The 22267-nt window shown below is 37.8% G+C and overlaps 2 protein-coding genes, 2 non-coding genes and 1 pseudogene across 5 annotated transcripts in view; 1 reads left to right on the forward strand and 4 right to left on the reverse strand.

The window, feature by feature from the left end:
- The window catches only part of Dipk1a (divergent protein kinase domain 1A), a 69058-nt gene extending 62399 nt beyond the window's left edge, over positions 1–6659 (forward strand). The window contains exons 4-5 of the mRNA XM_015500884.2: positions 1789–1965; positions 4622–6659. Of these exons, the coding sequence (XP_015356370.2) occupies positions 1789–1965; positions 4622–5434 (990 nt within the window). The 3' untranslated portion in view covers positions 5435–6659. The remainder of the gene's footprint in view (positions 1–1788; positions 1966–4621) is intronic.
- Positions 3034–4529, reverse strand: LOC107155101 (annotated as a pseudogene).
- Positions 6660–6840: 181 nt separating the features above from the next.
- Rpl5 (ribosomal protein L5) lies at positions 6841–15324 on the reverse strand. 2 transcript variants are annotated; one of them, XM_015500886.2, is made up of 8 exons: positions 15191–15324; positions 13984–14053; positions 13779–13894; positions 12428–12562; positions 10844–11046; positions 9317–9494; positions 7465–7550; positions 6841–7007 (listed from the first exon to the last, which is right to left on the reverse strand). In XM_015500886.2, the coding sequence occupies exons 1-8, from the start codon at positions 15191–15193 to the stop codon at positions 6908–6910; spliced, it is 891 nt and encodes a 296-aa protein (XP_015356372.1). In that variant the 5' UTR covers positions 15194–15324; the 3' UTR covers positions 6841–6907. The 2 variants fall into 2 exon arrangements, with proteins under 2 accessions (XP_015356372.1, XP_015356371.1); XM_015500885.2 differs by having other exon boundaries at positions 7465–7553.
- LOC125620142 lies at positions 7289–7421 on the reverse strand. Its single transcript, XR_007351726.1, has one exon. It is a non-coding gene; the product is annotated as a small nucleolar RNA SNORA66 (small nucleolar RNA).
- Positions 9568–9662, reverse strand: LOC125620141. The gene has a single exon (XR_007351725.1). It is a non-coding gene; the product is annotated as a small nucleolar RNA SNORD21 (small nucleolar RNA).
- Positions 15325–22267: the final 6943 nt, after the last annotated feature.

Genomic DNA, 22267 nt, shown 5'->3' on the forward strand with positions numbered 1-22267 from the left:
TTTTTTTTTTTTTTTTTTTTTTTTTTTTTTATGTAGAAATAAGAGAGGCAGGCTGTCCTAGTGGTTAAGACCATAAGCTATGAGTCCTGACTTCTGGGTTCAAATACTGGCATTGCCACTACTTTTTACTTCCAGATGTTATTTTACCTATCTGCTTCAGTTTCCCCATCAATGAAATGGTAATTATATTACCTACCTCATAGGGTTAGTGTAAGTATTAAAATAATAAAATTAATTAGTAGACTGTCAGTCTGCTTTCCATTACTGCAACAAAATACCTCAGATACTCAACTTGAAACAAAGAAAGCATTATTTTTGGCTCAGTTTTAGAGCTTTCAGTCCATGGTAAGTTGGCCTCCTTGCTTTTGGGATTGTGGCAAGGCAGTACATCCTTTTGAGAGCACATCACAACAGAATTCATTCACTTCATGACCAAGGAATGGAAAAGCAGAAGAGACTGGTGTCCCATTGAGAGTATATCCCCAATGACTTAATACCTCCTATTAGGCCCCATCTCCCCCACCCCATCTTTTTGTGATAGTAGGGATTGAACCCAGGGATGCTGTACCACTGAGCTACATTCCCAGTCCTTTTTAAATTAAATTAAATTTATTTTTTTAAATTTTGAGACAGGATCTTCCTGAGTTGCCAAGGCTGGCCTCAAACTTGCAATCCTTCTGCTTCAGCCTCCTGAGTCAAGATTCTACCACCTCCCAACAGCTCCAGATTGGGGACTAAGCCTTTAACACGTAGGCCTTTGGGGACACATTCAAACCATAGCATTTTGCTCCTGGCTCCCCAAACATTCATATCCATCTCCCAACGCAGAACACATTCAGACCATCCCGAGTCCCAAAGTCTTCACTGCCTCGGCGTCACTCCACAGTTTCTTCCAGGACACAAAGCAAATTCAGTTGTGAGCCCCTGTAAAAATAAAAAGTTACACATTCCCACAATACAATGCACAGGGTAAATGTTCCCATTCCAAAATGGAACAATAGGGGAGTAAAAGGAGGGACTGAACCAAAGCAAGACCAAAACCCAGCAGGGCAAACATTAAATCCTACAACTACAGGATTCAGAACACACTGGCAGAATGTGGGCTCCCAAAAGCTTGGGAAGCCCCACCCCACGGCCTTGCTGGTTGCAGCCCACGTGGCCACGTTGCCTGCAGCCTCCCTCAGCACACATTAGCCTTCCTGGCATCTCTGTCTGGGGTCTCCCTTGCAGCTTCAGCTTCACTCAGAGCTGCATGCATTTTCCACAGGGACTGCTCACAGGGACTCAGGGACTCCAGCACAACATAAGATGTAGTAAATGCTATATAATGTTAGTTTAATAATAGATACTTAATAATGATTAATTCTGGGGAGTGGAACTAGGGAAATAGAATATGGAAGAATTTTGTTTTATCCTTCTATCTTTCTACTTTGACTTTTCAAAAGCTATTTTTAGGCATGCATTACATTCATTTTATTTTTTTAATTCATGTAAGGAAAAATGTCTTTGATTATTTCAGATTTGTAGCTCAGTTTGTTTTGATGCTTGTTTGTGTTTTGTAGAGGAAGAGGACCTTAAAAATATACTGGTATAGGGCTGGGGTTGTGGCTCAGCAGTAGAGCACTCGCCTAGCGTGGGTGAGGCACTGGGTTCGAGCCTATAAATAAAAATAAAGGCATGTGTCCACTAACAACTAAAAAAAAAAAAGCATTTTAAAAAATATAATAGTATATGTTTTAGAGTTTTCTACTTAGTGTGATATATCTCTTGTCATTCTTTTTCACAAAGATGTATTTAGGGATTTGGGATAATCTACCAGGTGTTGTGAAATGTCAGATGGAACAAGCTCTTCATCTTGATTTTGGAACTGAGTTGGAGCCAAGAAAAGAAATAGTTCTATTTGATAAGCCAACTAGGGGAACTACTGTACAGAAATTCAAAGAGATGGTCTACAGTCTATTTAAGGTAAGTTTATCTATTCACACATTGCTAGTGTAAAGAAATATTCTTCCAGAAGAATTGGCAGAACTCACCCTAAATCATTAAAATGTTGATATTTGACCTCTATCGGGAACTCCGTCCTGAGGGAAAAATTCAGAGAAAGAAAAAAATACATGTTGGAAGATCTTTAATTTAACATTCCTTGTAATAGTTTAAAGTTTCCAGGTGTGAGGGGGGAGTTCATTAACTAGTTGTAGTATTATACATTTTGCCACTGAAACTAATACCAGAAAAAGCATAATAAAATTAGCATACTCTAGGTGGGCTTGGTGACATAGTCCCAGCTACTTGGGAGGCTGAGGTAGGAGGATTGCTTAAGCCCAGGGGTTCAAGGCCTGCCTGGACAACATAACAAGATTGTCTCAAAAATAAATAAATTAATTAAAATGAGTACACTCTGGTTACAATCTTTTATTATTATTATTTTATAACATTTAATTTAAATTTTGTTTTTCTTTTCATGGAATACATTTTTCACTAGCAATCCCTATGGTTAGAAAAACAATTCATTATTTATAATTTTATATTTGTGTACAGATTATTTTAGGACAAGTAAAACACATTTGAGGATTAAGTCTGTTTAGAATCTGTAATATTCTGACACATCTGCAAGGAAGGCCTCTCCTCTAACTGGAATTTCTCTAATTTTAGAAGCTCTCCAAGCTTTCTTACCTATGATTTAGAAATCTGTAATCTGAGACTTTAGCATCTCCTAATTTAAAGTTTCCCTACAACATAAACCATCAGTAGCTGATATCAACGGGGAAGTTTCCAAAAATTAAACCACTATCTAATTTTTTGCAAAGTGTTTACTCATGAATTAATAGTCTTTGCCTTCATTCTTTATTTCCCAAATGCAGAAATATGATCACATATTGACAATAATAAAGCTGAATTCTCTTTAAGAGATTGACATATTAAGCTGAGTGCAGTGATACATGCCTATAATCCAATGGCTCAGGAGGCTGAGGCAGGAGGATTGCAAGTTCAAAGCCAGCCTCAGCAAAAGAAAGGCACTAAACAACTCAGTGAGACCCTGTCTCTAAATAAAATACAAAATAGGGCTGGGGATGTGGCTCAGTGGCCAAGTGCCCCTAAATTCAATCTCTGGTACATCCCACCGCACCCCCCACACACACACACACACAAAGAGAGACAAAGGCAAAAGCTCAAATGTAAAATTTAGTTATACTGTGAGTCTTGTGAACTTGGAGACAACCCCATTAACTCACTAGAATCCAAAATTGGGTCTCATAATTTCTTGGATATAATTCCTCTGAAACCTTTTCCTCAGCAACTAAATTCTAAAATAACCATGTGATTAGCTTTGTCCTCTAGTGGATTTGTCTGTTATTTCTTCCTTATTGTGAGCTGAATGGCATGACAGAGCAGAGGCAAAGGGGCATATAATCAGTTCATAAAATTAAGTCATATAATCAAGGCATATAATCAAGTCATAAAATTAAGTCATAATCAGAGTTTCTACAGCATGGCAACAACTTTGCAGATGCCCACATCATGATAGCTGAAATAATAAAGCTCCGCAAAGGCTAAAGCTGAGAGTGCCAAAAGGCCTGCCTTGGAAACTTTCCGGGATTCATCCCCATGAACATAGTAACAACTTGTCCAAGGCCCCTGTGACTGTGGAGAGTGAGGACTGCAGCCAAGGAGTAGTCCACTGCAGAGCAAGAATTCAAATATGCAGCTGGAAGCAGGCCCAAGACCCAAATACTTGACAGCCCTCTCACTAGTTCAATGAAGAAAATGGCAGTTTGGTGACAGGTGAATGTGTGTGTTCTACTCCATCTTGGGGTAGGTTAGTCCTGGGGAAATGCTAGTACATGAGCAGGTCTGACTGCTGGGGTTCAGAGAACAGAGGTCGGCCTCCTTGAGCACCTCTGAGGATACCCATACACTATTTTTTTTTTTTTTTTTTTTTAGAAATGGAACTCAAATGACTAATTCTTTACTCTATGTGGCCATTTTACAATTCCTTTTTAAATTTAAAGAAACATTAATACAAGACAATACAATAATGGAAATATTTGCAGTATTGGAAATAATTTATTTTTCTCATCTCTATTGCTCTTTTCACTCAGAAGCTTTTCTTTTCTTTGCCTATTTACATACATTTCAGATTATTTTATCCCAGAGAACCTTAACAAAAACTTTTAAACCTCTATTATTAGAACAATTATAGTTAGGACAAAATAATTCTGTTAATATGATAAATACAAAATAGAAGAAAATAATTTTCACTCTTATAACTTTGATGTGAGTTCATTACAATGTAATTTGGAAAGTTAATGTATGAATAAGACAAGGGATAATTACTTCGAGTCTTGGTTAACTATCTGAAGGTTCTAATAGGCCCCGGGGAGTTAGGGTGGCCATTTCTTAACAAAGATATCCTTAAAATGCTTTTACTGTAGTTACATAAAACATGTTACCTAAATTATCATAAGTATTTGGAGATGTAACGTATTAAGGTCCTTTATGGGGATTCAATAGTAAGATTATTACTAGCATAGTAATAATGCCCATAGAGAAAATTATTATGTTGCATAAGGTTGTATTTTTCTTTCCTTCTGTATAATTTGCCAAATTCTTGTCTTAACAGGCAAAATTGGGTGACCAAGGAAACCTTTCTGAACTGGTTAATCTCATCCTAACAGTGGCTGATGGAGACAAAGATGGCCAGGTTTCCTTAGGAGAAGCAAAGTCAGCATGGGCACTTCTTCAGTTAAATGAATTTCTTCTCATGGTGATACTTCAAGATAAAGAACATACCCCCAAACTAATGGGATTCTGTGGTGACCTTTATGTGATGGAAAGTGTTGAATATACCTCTCTTTATGGAGTAAGCCTTCCATGGGTCATTGAACTTTTTATTCCATCTGGGTTCAGAAGAAGTATGGATCAATTATTCACACCATCATGGCCCAGAAAGGCTAAAATAGCCATAGGACTTCTAGAATTTGTGGAAGATGTTTTCCATGGCCCCTATGGAAACTTCCTCATGTGTGATACTAGTGCCAAAAATCTAGGATATAATGAAAAGTATGATTTGAAAATGGTGGATATGAGAAAAATTGTGCCAGAGACAAACCTGAAAGAACTTATTAAGGATCGTCACTGTGAATCTGATCTGGACTGTGTCTATGGCACGGATTGTAGAACTAGCTGTGATCAGAATACAATGAAATGTACTTCAGAAGTAATACAACCAAACTTGGCAAAAGCCTGTCAGTTACTCAAAGACTACCTATTGCGTGGTGCTCCAAGTGAAATTCGTGAAGAATTAGAAAAACAGCTTTATTCTTGTATCGCTCTCAAAGTCACAGCAAATCAAATGGAAATGGAACATTCTTTGATACTAAATAATCTAAAAACATTATTGTGGAAGAAAATTTCGTACACAAATGACTCTTAGTTCATTTGGACATTGTTACCCTTGTAGGAAACACTCTCAAGAACAATTTTGAGCATTTTAAGAATGGCTTCTGATTCAGAGATCCCTTTCCTGGGCCAGAGAGCCATCATCAAAATATGTGATTACTACAGTAATGGCAGGAGGTATAGGATCAACATAATCAAAAGATTTCATTCCTGCCCTTTTAGAAGCCCTTTTACATTTCCCCAGTACATTCACTGTATAACTATTTTGACTAATGACTTTTAAAAAAATGCTGTGAAAAGCCTCATTCCATAAACATCAACAGTGGGTGTTTTGTAGATTTATGTTAGCCAAAATACCATTGCTAAAACATTGTTTGCATTGAAGCTGTTTAAAAAATTTATACGTGAATTTACTAATGTCTTAGCATGGTAAAGTTTGCACACTAACACAAATTAAGATTGCAAAGATATATTAAAATTATTCCTTTAAAAAAATGTTGGGTTAGTAGCATGGTTTGTTGTATTGTAGACTTTAAACACTCTTTAACCTCAAGACATCAAATGTGTAGCTGAAGTGGCTTTTAACTTCAGGAAGTATACTACTTGACAACATGCAGGTACTTCTAGTGGCCGAAACTGAATTTCATTATCCTAAAGATTTTTGATGGGTCCATCTTATTATCAACCAGCCCTTTAAAAAGGATTTATCTTGGGGTGGGGATGTAGCTGTGTTTGAGCACTTTCCCAGCATTGCATGAGGCCCCAGCTCCAGAAAACAAAAACTGAAAAGAAATCTCATTGTAAATGTGTGGTGAAAACAGGACCATTATGAGCAAGAGATGATGACAGTTTTAATAGTTTTTCTATTTTCAAATAGTATTTCCTGTGGGCCAAAGGGCTATTTCTTAAAGACGCATGTATATTGATCTACCCAATGTTTTTTTCCCCATGTAAACTTGATATGCAAGGCTTAAATCTGATCCTCTCTCTTGTATTATTTTCATATGTACATTCAGATCTGGCATGTACCCTTGAACCAACCAAAAATGAAGCACCTCATTTTGGCGAAGAGCCCCAGTGTTTTCTGCTCAAAGGTTTAAGTCGGTTAATGTGTCAAATCTGTGACTTTATTGGCATTCTCAAAATTTAAAACCATGGATCAGCACCAGTTTTGTTGGCTTTAAGATTGTATACTTAAAGTATGTTTTCTTCCCACTAATTATCTGGTTATAATAAATGGACAGAAGAAATATTTTTTACTGATTGTTGTTGGTCTGTTGCTTGAGAAGGCGGTATGAACTCTTGCTGGAGTCTACACACAAGATAACTTTTTCCGGAAAAATCTACAAGTGGTTTTTTCAAGAAACTATAAAATCCTTTGCTTTTGTATTTCAGGTTATTTCCTACAGTTTCATTAACAACAAGAGCTCAACACAGAAATAACTGCTGGTTCAATAAGTTTATTATCTGTATCTGAAAAAACTTCATAGAAAAACTGTTGTTTGGTTTAGCTCTCAGCAGCCCGTTCCTGAGCTCTGAGGAAGCTTGCCTTCTTTTGAGCTACCCGATCTTTCTTCTGGGCAAGGGACATTTTAGGACGGTTCCACCTGCAAAAAAGTGAAATAATAATATAATTTTTTAAAACCAAACACTTTGTGATCAGATGGAGACTGAATAATCCAATTTCTAATGCATGTACTTATATATGTTCTTTAGCTAACTTTCCCAAATGACAACTTTTATGATATGATCCTATTATTGTGGTATCAAAAAAAAAAAAAAATAGTACAATGGCTAGGTGGTCATTAGGGACTATTTCTCATTCTATTTAAATATCAAAAAGGAACTCTTTAGGTAGTCAATAATAAATGCAATAACTGGTATTTACAACTGTACGAAGATAGAATGGGCCACCTCAGTAGCTTCTGAGGCTAATACATTCCTATCACCACAATTACTTTAGCAAACCTGGTTCCCTTAGCTTCTGCCATATCACGCAGAGCTAGTGATCGAGTTTGCACAACTTCACTGAAAGTCTGATCCACAAGACAAAACAAGACATACCTCTTCTTTTTAACTTCTCTCTTGGGCTTTTTCTCATAGACTGGATTCTCTCGTATAGCAGAATGAGCTTTCTTATACATTTCCTCCATCTGAAACAAAGGAAAGCAAACAGTACTTGGTTTCATTTCATATGCCCTACTATATTAACGTACAGTAGCACTCCACTATTTGCTCTACTTTGTCCTTTTAAGTCAGATTCTAAAAAAAAAAAAAAAAAAAAAAAACAAAACACAACTAAGTCAATGTTGATTCCTGCTTCAATTCCTAAATGTAATCGTAACAAATCCTTTGTGTTTACCCTATGCACCATATATGGACATATTCACAAAACACAATCTGCATTTATTCCTAAGTAATTCAGCCATACTTTCTGAATCACAGTAGAACAGTTTTTTTTTGGGGGGGTGGGGGGGGGTGGGGAGGTAGCACCCACACTGTACTCCTCGTTCAATTGAATGTTTGCCCTAAATTCTTGGACTGGACATCGGGGACTGAAAAACAACTACCAAATTCTTCTGTCACCCCAAATTTCCGAGATTTACAATTTCCATCATTACCTGATAGGTCTTTCAAAGAATTCTCAGACTTATGTACTAGGAATCTCTTGTATCTTTCACTATTACTAATCACTAGTATCTGGCAGTAATATAAGGTCTCTAGAACTTTCAAAGAGGCTTGAAATTCTCTAGAATACACTGAAAATGCTCCACTACAACTCTCTGAACATCTAATAACAATTATGGTTCCCTAAAGAATGGTGGTGATGATGATTCCATGTATTTAGCATGAATGAGAACATGGACATCCTTAGTACCACATTAAAAAGTCAAGGTAATCCAGGTCTTACTAAGGCGGAGAAAATGAAGAAAATGATTATATATGCACTTATAGAAAATTTGGCAAGAGAAAAAAAACAAAAATGCACACTGCATGTGAGACTGCTCAACTACCTAAATCTATTTCAAAATTTAATTTCTCTACCTCTTTTAAGCACTATTACAACTGTTCACTGTATTTAGAGCCCATGCTTAGCAATGACAAGGACCTGGGGTCTAATCCCCAGTACCACACACACCCAAAAGGAGGTAGCTGAAAAGGTACACTAGCCAAAGAGCTGTCTGCCATTAAGTATGGCATAGAATAGCATTAAAAAATAAATATCTGAAAGAACAGATGGGGAGGTGTCTAAATAGTTTTGAACAAGTATGACAAGATAGGCTTAGAAAGAAAAATTCTAAGGTTAAGCAGAACCAGTCTCAAAAGTAAAACTATTCCTGATTCTTTTTTTACCCCCCTCAAAAACCAAGCTATGTGTTTATTTTGCCTTAGACTGTGGTCCAAAGCATATAAATAGGAAGTGATCTTTTCCTCAATAATGACTTTTTAAAAATTTTCATGCCCAAAGCAGCACCAAAAAAGAATAAGGTACTAACAGAAATTACTTGACCCAATATACTTGTAAATAATTTTAGTTATAACAGCTTTAGAGTAACATGATTCATAGTCTACATTTTCACTTAATTTCAAAACTGGGACTACAGTATTTAACAGTCAAGGTCAAAAAAAAGGCAACACAAGTTTTGGATACTTGAAGCCTACTACACTTAAACCTCTAAAAGATTCCTAAGATATGTTAAGTCCAGCTCATTACATGTATTATTCTATCTCACCTGTTAATCTACTCTCATTAATATTCTAATTCCATTTTAAGAAAAGCTAATTGGAATCTATCTACACCTATAAAAATCGCTAGCCTGAAATATACCTATATTAAGAACCTAAACCAAAAACAAGTAGTAAACTTTGTTCTATAAATTAACTGAGAAAGGCCAAACTTCGGTAAATTTCTTACCATGTCAGGGGTAACGTTGTTCTTTATATACTGAGAAAACTGTTTCTTGTAAGCATCTTCATCTTCTTCCATTAGATAGCGCATGTAATCTGCAACATTCTGACCCATAATGTGCTTCCGATGTACTTCTGCATTGAACTCCTTGCTTTCAGAATCATAACCAGGGAATCGTTTGGTACTAAAATAAAGTTTTTTCATATTTTAGTATAGATTAACTGAAATTTGTTCACCCACAGGAATTCATTTCAGTAGCTGCCATCAGTCCCGTCTTGAAACAATTATTGCATCATATGCAACCAAAGGACCAACTACTGACTGCTCAGTTAGTGGGATATCATCATTCAGCAGCTCATCTGTGAATTCCAAAGAAATTCATACCACAAACACCTTTTATTTGGAGACATTGCCCAGACTGGTCTTAAAACTCCTGGACTCAAGTACTCCCCTGCCTATCTCCCAAGTAGCCTGGACTAAGTGCCCCACCCTACTCAGTGACAAATGCCTTTAAACTATATCAAGGCTTTCTGTTAATAGAAGTTCTCCTACATCTTAGCATGGAAAGCAATTTCAAAACGTATCCACCAAATCCTATAATTTCTCAAGGTACCTCAGGATAAGGGAGGAATAGGTGACTTGTCCAAGATCACAATTAATGAAATCATCTAATGAGAATACAACTGGTTACACTTGCACTTCACTAGCTTCTTTTTAACAGCGAGGCTTCTTGACTGTTTTAGACAGAATGAATGCAGGACCTTATGCACTCAGCTATATCCACAGCCCTATTTAATTCTGAGACAGGGTCTAGGTTTCTCAGGCTGGCCCTGAACCTGCAAATCCTACTAAGTAGCTGGGCTTACAGATATGTACTACCACACACACCCAGTTCTAGTTCAATTTTAATTTAGGCTTACCCCCCGAAATAAATAAAATGTATAAAATAAAAATGAAATAAACAAGAATCACAAACTTTTTTTTTCTTATTAGGTAACCACTAAAAAAGCTATAAATTAAAATATCAAAATGTGTGTTGAGGATGTGGCTGAGAGGTAGTGTCTGCCTGACATGTATTAAGCCCTGAGTTCAATCCCTACTACTGCAAAACAACAAACAAAATCAAAATATTAACTCAAACCAAAGGAATTAGCAATTCAATAACCTACTTGACTTTCAAGAATGGCCTGCCATGTACAATATTATTTCCAGATGAAAGTTTAGGTCAAATTTTATGCTAAATGGGAAAAAAAATTCTGGGGGGGGGAGGGGAAATAAATGGAGTTGCTCATTTCTAATCGAAATTAAGTCATGCAAAAGATAGTGATTTCCATACCACTTATTAGCCCTGGACAAATCTCTGTTTCTGAGTCTCGGTCTCATCATTTATAAATGTTAGGAATCCTTCCAGCAGAGTACCTAGCATAGAGCAGGCATTCAATGATAGCAACTTTATTGATCTGATAATCTCCACCACCCAGTTAAACACAGGAAAGTATTAGTTATACGTGAGGTCTTGAATACTATTATTACCTATGGGGGATAGACAAGCCTCCATCCACAGCTCCCTTCAGGGCCCCAAAAACTTTATTGCCAGTTGTAGTTCTAGCAAGGCCTGCATCCAAATAGCAGGTGAAGGCACCAGGTTGACCATCAATGCTTTCCACATTGTATTCATCTCCAGTCACCTCCACTTGGCCTTCATAAATCTTGTCCATACCAAACCTATTGAGAAGCTATTAACAAAGAAGTTATTGTAAAAATATATGATTGTTTTTAATAGTCAAATCATTCTAAAAATATTTCATATCCCAACCACATAATACTTAATTTGATCCTTATATGAGGAACTGACCCCGATTTCTTCAGTCATGCCTGGCTATAAGAAGTCAACATTAGGGGCTGGGATTGTGGCTCAGTGGCAGAGCATTTGCCTAGCATGTGTGAGGCACTGGGTTCGATCCTCAGCATCACATATAAATAAATAAAAATAAAGGTACATTAACAACTAAAAAATATTCTTTTAAAAAAGTCAACATCAAAAGTTATCACGTCATTTTAACTTAATTGAAATAAAATTTTTAGGGGTAGGATACTGGGCTAAAGGGAACATGTTTTGTGGCTCTACCGTCCAACTACATTATTTTAATTTGGGCCACTCTTCTGCTGGTGGTCACCTAGCTACGTTTTCACCATAAACAGTGGCTTTTGCACCAAGTTGCTCTCATATATAATGACCATGTGACACCTACTAAACATGTATATAACCAGTGAAGAAGTGGGGTCTCAACTACACTGCAAAACAAAGTCAGTAACTGAAATAATTAAAAAAAGCAAAATAACATTTGTATTGCCTACTACCACTAATATATAGTAAATGCTAAAGACACCATCTCTCAAATTTTAATGTACACCCATCAAATGATCCTGTCAAAATAAAGATTCTGAGAGTCTAGAGAGGAAACCCAAGTCTGTATTTTTAATGTATGCTGATGGTCCAAAGACGTATACTTGAGTAATGAGGATCTTTGGTAGATAATTTAAGTAGCCACTGGCGGCAAGTAGCTTTTCAAATTCAAATTAAAAATTCAGGGGGCTGGGGATGTGGCTCAAGCGGTAGCACGCTCGCCTGGCATGTGTGCGGCCCGGGTTCGTTCCTCAGCACCACATACAAAGATGTTGTGTCTGCCGAAAAACTAAAAAATAAATATTAAAAATTCTCTCTCAAAAAAAAAAAAAAAAAAAAAATTCAGTTCCTTGGTAGCACTAGTCACATATCAAGTGTTCAACAGCCACAGGCTAGTGACTACATCACAAGACAGCAAATTATAGATGTCCCACCATTACAGACAATTCTGAACAGAGCTCATCTAGCAATACCCACAATGAGGCTAAAAACAGAACAAATAACCACCTCGTGATGATCAGAAATGCAGTCATTTCAATCAAACTTTGTATTTATAAAATCATCTTCCCTGCTGACAACCTTGTAAACCACAGAACAGCCAGCACTGTCCTGAAGCCGTAGCTCAGAATCTTTTACTCATGTGCAAACACTGAATACAATCAAAACAAACCAACCCCAAAGTACATCTATTAAAGTCATTTTGTACATACCCTGCGGGCCAGCAGCAGGCCTGTACAATATGCTGCAGCATAATTTGTTAGGCCAACTTTCACACCATATTTTGGTAGTTCATGTGCATATGCCGCGCAGACTATCATATCCCCTTCTATACGGGCATAAGCAATCTACAGTAAGAGAAAAATCAGGTTAGTATTTTGCTACTTTGACTTTCCATTATTGTCCTAAATGCCTTCTTTTTCAAAAGAAATTCAACGGACATAGATCTGCACCTTTTAAAAAGTTTGTTAAGGGTCGTAGCTCAGTGGTAAAGCACTTGCCCCACACGTGAGACCCTGAGTTTGTTCCTCAGCACCACATAAAAATAAAAATAGTGTCTATCTACAACTAAAAAAATATTTTAAAAAAGGTTTGTTAAACCTACTCACCTCTACAATTTGACTTGTTCAATTATATAAGCGGTGAGCAGCTGTTATAGTATATGTGTACTAATGTCACAGTATGTTAAGACTGTAACTACCCAAATATTAGAATATTTTTAGAATAAATCAGACTATAGTTCCCTACTTTTATCGATTAAAAAGAATCCTAGCTGGTGAATTAGAGGTACTTAAAAAAAAGTCAATGAGAATTCAGGTGCAGTGGTGCATGCCTGCAATCCCCAACAACTTGGAAGGCTGAGGCAGGAGGATCACCTGAGTCCAGGAGTTCAAGGCACACCTGGGCAACTTAGTGACAGCCTGTTGTCTCAAAATAAATTTCTTATAAAGATCTAGGAATACATCTCAGTGATACAGCACTTGCCCAGTATGTACAAGGCCCTGTATTGTATCCCAAATATCCCCCCACATATAAATGTTCCCTAGTTGTAAAAGTCCTGAACACTGGACTCCAGGAACTACATTTTAAAGATCTTTTTTAAGCAAGACACTTTGGTACATTTTATTAAAACCTATTTCAAACAATAAGCAGAAATAAAAACAATCTTGGGTTTCACTTAACTCTTACAATGAGTTAAACAGCATGTAAGGTCATATAACATGAGTCAGGATTTAGTCTGGAACTGGGATGGCAAGAAACTTCTACTTGTCTCATGTATTTCCCCACCCCATACAACAGGTTTCTCTAAGTCTTTTTCCCAAATTAGAAAATGGAAATAAAATTAAACTGGGTCAAGTTTCCCAAAGACTCTTAAATTTGCGTGTTTTAGTATCAGTTTCCTACTATCTCACTCTATTACTATTAAAAGGAATCAAACTATTCAATGTTTCTGGAGGCACAAAATGGCCCTTTAACCCATGTGCTTTGCTTCCCAAGGACAAGTTCTCTAGCTCAGTGAAAAAAGATTTATCACCCACAGTCTGATCCTAGGCTACAACTTACCTGGCAAATGATATCTCTGTTAGTTACACGAACTATCATCCTGTATTTGGGTGTGTTGTACTTATTTTTGTCCTGGATCACCAAGCGTTTCCGAGCATAGTAATCAGTTTTGCCCTCTGAAGGAAAAACCATAATAACTTAAGAAGGAATATTCCATTACAAAACAGATTCTTTTAATATCGCAAACATGAAAAACTGCCCATACCTCGTCGTCTTCTAAATTTCACTTGGTATCTCTTAAAGTAGGCCTTATTCTTCACAACTTTAACAAACCCCTTAAAGAAAAACAAACAAACAAAAAAGAATGTTTTTGAAACTTAAATAAATGTCTTAGACTATGACACTTTAAACACGAATTAATCATGTACTTCAAAAGCAAATCCATACAACTGTCAACTTTCATAGCATCTCACTTTTCAAACCAAATGAAGTAACACTTTTTCTTCTGCTTTCCATCTGTCACAAACTGATAAAAAATAAACTATTACACAAAAATGCAAGCTTCAATTAGATTCAACAGGTACAAGATCTTGTAACATTATTTTAAAAAGTTTTAAAACGCCTATCACAATTTCTGTACTTCTTCCCTCACATCTTAATACCATCCAATCATTGCACCCCACTTTTGGGAAACACTGCTCCACAACAATCAGCAGTGCCTGAATACTGTGCATCTCACTTCGAAAACCTAATCTCAAATAACTACAACTCTCTCACTTCATCTGTGCCTTCTTCAAAAGCCTAAACTGGCTGCCACAATACTTAACCCGGTAAGAGCACAGGTTTCCCCTTAGAACAACACTCCATCCCACCTTTAGGGCCCTGTCCCTGAAAACTAGGACTAGCAAGGAAATGAGTGTTCCAAACTAAATTAGCTCCCTTCCGGGATCCAAGGGCCACCACGGCCTCCAAGCTCCACTGACAGTTCTGGCTCAAAGTTACTTCCCCGGTCCAGGAGCAGAAGCTTTCTAAAAGACAGACCAAATACGACGCTTTCCTGAAAAAACCCACGACTCAGCTGATGGCCAAGCTAGGGTGCAACGACTCGCAGCCCGCCTCCGCTCCGGCATCGCTCAGCTAGCCTGGAGCCCAGTGCATGCCAATTCCACCACTGCAGGCTGCTGGTGCCCCCTGAGACCAGCCGGCACTCTCCCAGAAGTCTACCAAATTTACCCCACTCCCAATCCGGGGCTCCAACCCGGTAACCCCTCTTCACCAACCCCTCCCCCCAGTACGCGCTCTGGGCGGCAGCCATTAAGGCCACGCTGGGAGCCGCAGTCTGAGCACTGCAGAACCGAGAATCTAATGCCATCCGTCCCCTACGCCGCGCAAGACGCGCCCTAGGCTGGCGTTCGAGCGAGAAAATGGAGCCCCCATTCATCCGGAGCCCTGAGATCGAGGTACCCACTCACCATCCTGCGGAACAGAGACCCAGGTCCGCGGATCCACACAGACCTGCAGGCCCAACAGCGCTACAGGGTAGAAAAGGCCGAAGCTCCTGCGCAAGCGCAGTATGTAGCGCTGATGATTACGCGTGAGACGTGTGGAAGAGAGAGAGGGCTTCCAGCTACAAGGTGTGTGGTCTGCCGCCCCCTGCTGGCTGGAGGATCTGTGCTGGACATTCCCTTGTCAAACCCCTGAGTGCCGCCCGCTCCCAACTCTAAGGGCTTAGGGGTGGAGAATGCTTACGGGTGGAGGTGAGTATGAACTTGGGAGGATTACATGAGGCTTTCGCCTTTTTTTTTTTTTCTAAAGCATTTTATCAAAACAAATACATTACATTTCTAAGAAGGAAAAAAAATTAAATTATATAAAATGAATTTTCCCTGAAGCCCTCTTACCCTTTCTAGGACTCTACCTGGTGATTCAGAGCCTACAAGATCCTCCCAGGAAGCCTTCCCTGGAAGCCTCAAACCTGGGATAGGGGACATTTCTCTGCCTTCTTAGCACCATCGTACATGCTTCAGCCCACCGCAAACTATAAACCCTAAAGGTGGGCCCTGCTGTCAGGAGCATCTTTAAATCTCCAGCGTAAGTGCTCTGTTATTTATTTGTTCCTGGTAAAACAATTTCTTAGGGCTCTTTTTTTTTTTTTTTTTTCTATATCCCTATACCTACATTGTTTTCCATGATTCCTGAAACCCCCATTCCTTTTCTTTCCATCACTCTAAGCTAGTCAACTAAACTTTTTAAAAATTCCTTTTTACTTTCTTTTAAAACTAATTGTATCCGGGTGCGGTGGCAAACGCCTGTAATCCCAGCGGCTCGGGAGGCTGAGGCAGGAGGATCGTGAGTTCAAAACCAGCCTTAGCAAAAAAAATGAGGCTCTAAGCAATTCAGTGAGACCCTGTCTCTAAATAAAATACAAAATAGGGCTGGGGATGTGGCTCAGTAATCGAATGCCCCTGAGTTCAATCCCCCAGTACCAAAAAACAACTAATTGTGACTGTGGCAATGGGCCATTTTCTTTTCTTGTTTTCAACACCAAGATTGAGAAAAACGAATTATCAAGGACAAGTATTTCTCACTAACAGTATTTCAGAGTGGTCTTTGGGATTTTTGCATGGGAATCATTTAAGTACTAGTTAAAATGCAGATATTTAAATATCTTCCACCTCTACTGAATCAGACTCTGGAGGTTTGGGGCTGGGAATCTGAATTTTTTAATTTGGCTTCAATCAAGCCCAGTAGTCTCAGCAAAGCAGAAAACAAATCCTATTTTACCCAATAATGAAGCTTACTGGTTCCACTAGAAAAAGACTTATTATGAATTTTAACTATCCCCTCATCTTCCAATGATAGTAGCCTGACCTTAGCAGATGGGTGTACACAGGTTTAATTAAACAGCACAGAATCAGGACATCAGCTGTTCATTGTCAGAGCTAAAAGAAGGGGCTTCCAAACTAGAATGAAAAGGGTAAGTGGGTCCATAAAACTACCACTAGGATAAACCAGAAGTATGATGTCAGTTACCTCTGGTTTCAACTTTTTTTTTTTTTTTTAATTTTAATATTTTATTTCTTAGTTTTCGGTAGACACAACATCTTTGTTTGTATGTGGTGCTGAGGTTGGAACCCGGGCAGCGCGCATGCCAGATGGGCGCGCTACCGCTTGAGCCACATCCCCAGCCCTGGTTTCAACTTTTAATTCCTATGTAATAGGAAAAATGAACATGGAGTTCACTCTGGCCAATTTCAACAGAGCTCTAGAAAAGAAATGTTAAAATATTCCCCACACTCAAATGTGACTGAATCTTTGCTGAACAGCTTTTGTAAGTATAAAAAGAGACGTGTGCAATTTGTAGGCATAGAAATTGAGTGGTTCATCAAATTATTAGCCTACCTACCAGGTCAGGCCCTGCTCACATTGGAGGTATAAGCATCAAGAAAGAAAGTCTACCTGGAAATAGTAGGCCCACCCACCCTTAAGTTTTTCATGTTTTAGTCAAGAATACATATGAAGACCCATATACCATTCATCTGAATATTTAGAAAACTATCACATCATTGAGTTAAATGTTTATCTTCCTTCTTTTATTTTATAAATCTATAGCAACAAAATTAAAAATATGTGTACTCATTTCCTTTAGTCATAACTGGAGGTTTGGGGCTGCATGGCTAGCTCAGTCAATGCTGTTAGTGATACCAGGGGACAGGCATACTTGTCCAGCACCTGTGGTCAGTATCACCTTACTTAAATGATTAGAGTTGGGGCTGGGGGTGCTGGGGTTGTGGCTCAGCAGTAGAGCACTCGCCTAGCATGCACAAGGTGCTGAATTCAGCACCACATAAAAATAAAGATACTGTGTGTTCATCTGCAACTAAAATATGTGTGTATACATATATATAGTATATGTATATATAATAACATAAATATATATATATATAAAATAACATAAATAAATAAATGGTTAAAGTTAAAAATCAACAGTTCCTGGGTGTGGTGGCACATACCCATTATTCCAGAATTCCAGAGGCTGAAGCAAGAGGATCAGAGAGAGAAAGAGAGAGAGAGAGAGGAAGAGAGAAATTAATAAGACAAATTTGTTAAAATGTCAACAATAGGGAATTTGCAAGAAGGGTACATGAAAATTCTTTGTACAAATGCTACAATCAATCTGTAGTTTTGAAATTATTTCAAAATAAAAAAATTAAACATTGATTCCTGCTAGAATTCGAAACATGGCTTTGAAACAATATTTGAAATGAAGGCAAACTCAATTTAATTAAATATGTCTGGTACATATTACAAGTAGAAAACAAATCAGCAGGGCTGGGGTCGTGGCTCAGTGGTAGAGCGCTTGCATAACACGTTTGAGGCACTGGGTTCGATCCTCAGCACCATATTCAAATAAATAAAATAAAGGTATAAAAAAATCAGCAGAGGGCTGGGAATGAATACAGCTCAGTTGGCAGAGTGTGTGCCTCGAGTGCATATAGGCACTAGATTCAATCCCCAGCACCACACACACACACACACACACACACACACACACACAAATCAGCAGAGCTGTGGGTATAGCTCAGTGATAGAGAATTTAACTAACATTCACAGGGCCCTGGGCTCAATTCCTAGCCTGAAAAAAAATTTATCTTATTTGCAAATTAATATTTTTAATTGTAATTGGTTTTTGCTTTACATAGAGTTTATAGTTATATACTGAAAGATGGTAAGTGAACTACTTTATAATTAGATCTTTATAGCTATTAATTCATTGAAACTTTTTTCTTTTCTTTTCTTTTTTTTTTTTTTTAATATTTATTTCTAGTTTTCGGCGGACACAACATCTTTGTTTGTATGTGGTGCTGAGGACCGAACCCGGGCCACACGCATGCCAGGCGAGCGTGCTACGGCTTGAGCCACATCCCCAGCCCCAAGCTATGGCTTTTCATGCAACTGAAATTCAACAAAATATCAAAATAAAAATGATTGAGCGTGTCTGAGAGTTTTCATGATTTTTGAGGTTTCTTTCTTTTTACTTTTTTTTTTTTTTTTGGTTGGGGGGAGCCTTATTGGGAATTAAACCCATTAAGCCACACAATCCTTTGTATTTTTTATTTTGGGACAGGGTCTTATTAAGTTGCCTAGGCTGCCCTCACTTGCAGTCTTCCTGCCTCAGTCTTGAGAATTGCTGGGATGGCAGGCCTGTACCACTGCACCCAGATAGGCTATTAATGTTTTGATGACCGGTAAAATAAAGATGTACACAATTCATAAATTATAATATAGTACTTTTATTCCATAAAATTTCCATTTCATGTCTTCATTTCAGCAAAATGTTTACATTATCATTAAGATATCACATCATTTGGGTTCCACAGATAGTAAGGCCAAGTTAGACAACCTTTTGTACATCATTACTTTCTTAAATAGTTTTCTTCTTTTTTTTTTTTTTTTTAACTTTTTTAGGTTGTTGATGGACCATTATTTTATTTATTCATTTATATATGGTGGTGAGAATCAAACCCAGTTCCTCACACATGCTAGGCAAGCACTCTACCATTGAGTCACAACCCCATCCCTTAAATAAACTTATTTAATTTCAGTTTGGAGAAATTTTGTTCCACTGAAACAAGAGAAATTGGAATTTTAAATAAAATCCTTAAAGCCCTTAAAGCTATACTTACCTTTGGAAATGAACCATGATTTTTATATATTATATTTAAACAATATGATAAGAATCATGGATAAATTATTTTTTCACAGAAAATATTACTAGAGATATTAATGCTACTATGTACAAATCACTGGCATTTTTATTACAGTTTGCATAGTCTCTTGTATAACATTATTAGTAAGAGCAGTAGTACTACATCTGTACAGGTTTTGGTAAATTCTTCTTTCTAATATTTCAGTGCTAGAATATGATAAAGAAAAATAGAATAGCAATAGGTTGCTCTGTTTGTTCAAATGTCTTTTCAGTGGGCCTTCATGCACTGATTTATTAGGATCAGAAAATAATTTCAAGCAATGCAAGGTGGTACAGGCCTACACTCCCAGCTACTCTAGAGGCTGAAGCAGGAGGATCACTTGAAACCAGGAGTTAGTTTTTGTTTTGGTACTAGGGATTCAACCCAGGAGCTGTTAACCATTGAGCTACTTCCTCAGCCCTTTTTATTTTTATTTTGAAACAGTTTCAATTTAGGGAGCTAAATCGCTTAGAGCCTCACTAAGTTGCTGAGGCTAGCTTTGAATTTGTAATCCTCCTGCCTTCGCCTCCCCAGCCTCTGGGATTACAGTGTGTCCTCACATCCAGCTGAACTCAGGAGTTTGAGGTCATCCTGGGGCACATAATGAGACTGTGTCTTCTAAAAAGTTTTTTTAACTATAGAAATTGATTTTAGATTTATTTGTATTTTTTCTCTACAGTCACACAAACTTATTTCCTTGTTCTAAATTTTCTGGTATTTAATTAGAATGTCACTTTCACTGAACATTTCTTTTATAGTTTCATTCAATTTAGAAAAGAAAAAAATTCTCTAGCTGGTCACAGTGGCACAGGCCTGTAATCCCAGCAACCTAGGAGGCTGAGGCAGGAGGATCTCAAGTTTGAGGCCAGCCTCAGAATTTAGCAAGACCCTCAGGAATTTAGCAAGACTCTGCCTCAAAAAATAAAAAAGGGGGTCTGGGGTTGTAGCTCAGTTGTAGAATGCTTGACTTGCAAGTGTGTGGCACTGGGTTCAATCCTCAGTACCACATAAAAAATAAATAAATAAAGATTGTGTCCATCTACAACTAGAAAAATAAATACAATAAAATAAAAAATAAAAAGGACTGGGTTACAGCTCAGTGGTAAAGCACCCCTGGGTTTAATCCCTAGTATTAAAAATATTTTTTTCTCTAAAGTTTTAATCTTTATACATTTTAGATTCTTTAAAGTTTTAAGGCTTGTATTATTAACCTTCTTAACAGCAAGCAACACTACACACCAAATAACTGGGAAGTACCAACTCAAAATTCATTTTTCTGTCAGACTGACTTGCTCTTCCTATAAGCACCTTTGTTGTCTTGATTTATTCATCTGAAGCATTTCATATTTGGTCTCAATAAAATCTATCTGTTTCAATATGATGAATTAGAATGTCAAATTAGACTATGAAGACAAGCAAGAAAATGGATACTTAGCTATTCTCAAACATAATGCTTCATGATTCAAGAATCGTTTGCATTCATATTATCAGAAAGAAAGAATTTAATAAGTTAATTTAGTTTTACTTCTCTTATGTTAAAAAAAAATTCCATTACTCAAGTCCTACACTCTGAAGCAATGTCCATTTCAAATGTCAACAGCATCAGAAACCAAAAATCTTCACGATCCTCGGGCACAATTGCCTTTTGTCTGGGGGGCACAGTACAGAAAATGTGGAGCAGCATTTCCCTGGGGCCTAGAAGGTATTGATGACCAGGTCAGATGCTTATTACATCTGGTCAGAGTGAGTGTCAAGTCCTAAGTGACAGAGGTGCCTGAAGCCGAGTGCGTTTTTGTTTATTTTGTAGCCATGTGTTCTTTAATAAGCTTACTTTTTCTGTGTGTTTGTTTCTGTGCAAGGCTTTATAAAGTACAGAGTCAGAGCAAGGTTTCCTCTTGCCTGAGTCAAAGGAAGGTACTTTTGGTGAACTTTACTCCTGCTAAAGACTACAGGGCCTGAAATGTCTGCACTGCCCCCTGCTGGATGGCTCTGCGTGACTTTCATGGTCTTCCACTGATACTGGACTCAGACTTGATGGGGAGGGGTGGGGGAGAGTGAATGGAACAGGGAAAAGGAGCTTCTGGATTTCTGTATATTAAAAATAGTGCCTGTAATCCCAGCAGCTCGGGAGCCTGAGTCAGGAGCATTACAGTTCAAAACCAGCCTCCGCAACTTAGCAAGGCCCTAAGCAACTCAGGGAGACCCTGTCTCTAAAATATATATAAAAAAGGGCTGGGGAAGTGGCTCTATCTCCCAGACCAAGGGGGGGGGGGAAGTATAGGCTGGGAATATGACTCAGTGGTAGAGCCATGGTCTGGTATGTGCCAAGCATTTATTACATTTTTCTCATTTATCCTTAAAAAACACTGTAATAGGATCATTATTGCTACTTTATTTTAGATGAAGAAGTGGATGCCGCAGCCTATAACAATGGAATGCGGATGCCATCATTGCTATAATTTTTGGATCTGAGCCTGCCTTTTGTGCTAAAAGAAAGACCTGTTACTCTGAAAATTTCATAAGTGTGTATATTTAACTTTGGAAGATCCTCCATGATCAATTTTGGTTGATGAAATATGAACATTCTTTGGCTTGATTAGTTACAATTCATTTTGTTTATAAATAAAGGTGAGGGGCTGGGGTCATAGCTCAGCCGTGGAGCACTTTCCTCACCCGTGTGAGGCACTGGGTTCAATCCTTAGCCCCCCACAAAAAATAAAGATATTTTAAAAAATAAAGGTGAAATTGTTGGGCACGGTGAAACAAGAATGAATAATGGCAAACTCCATAAATTCTTTG

Source organism: Marmota marmota, unplaced genomic scaffold, assembly GCF_001458135.2.
Source record: "Marmota marmota marmota unplaced genomic scaffold, marMar, whole genome shotgun sequence".
NCBI lineage: Eukaryota > Metazoa > Chordata > Mammalia > Rodentia > Sciuridae > Marmota > Marmota marmota.

Bases quoted from the DNA above. Each gene is read 5' to 3' on its own strand.
- Rpl5 (XM_015500885.2), bottom strand. The intron at 9,495-10,843 runs GTAATAATAGTA...ACTTTATTTTAG, and splicing joins GGCTTGTCTATCCCCCATAG to TACCAAACGATTCCCTGGTT. The intron at 7,008-7,464 runs GTATGTCTTGTT...ACTTTTTTGCAG, and splicing joins AGAGAAGTTAAAAAGAAGAG to GTGGAACCGTCCTAAAATGT.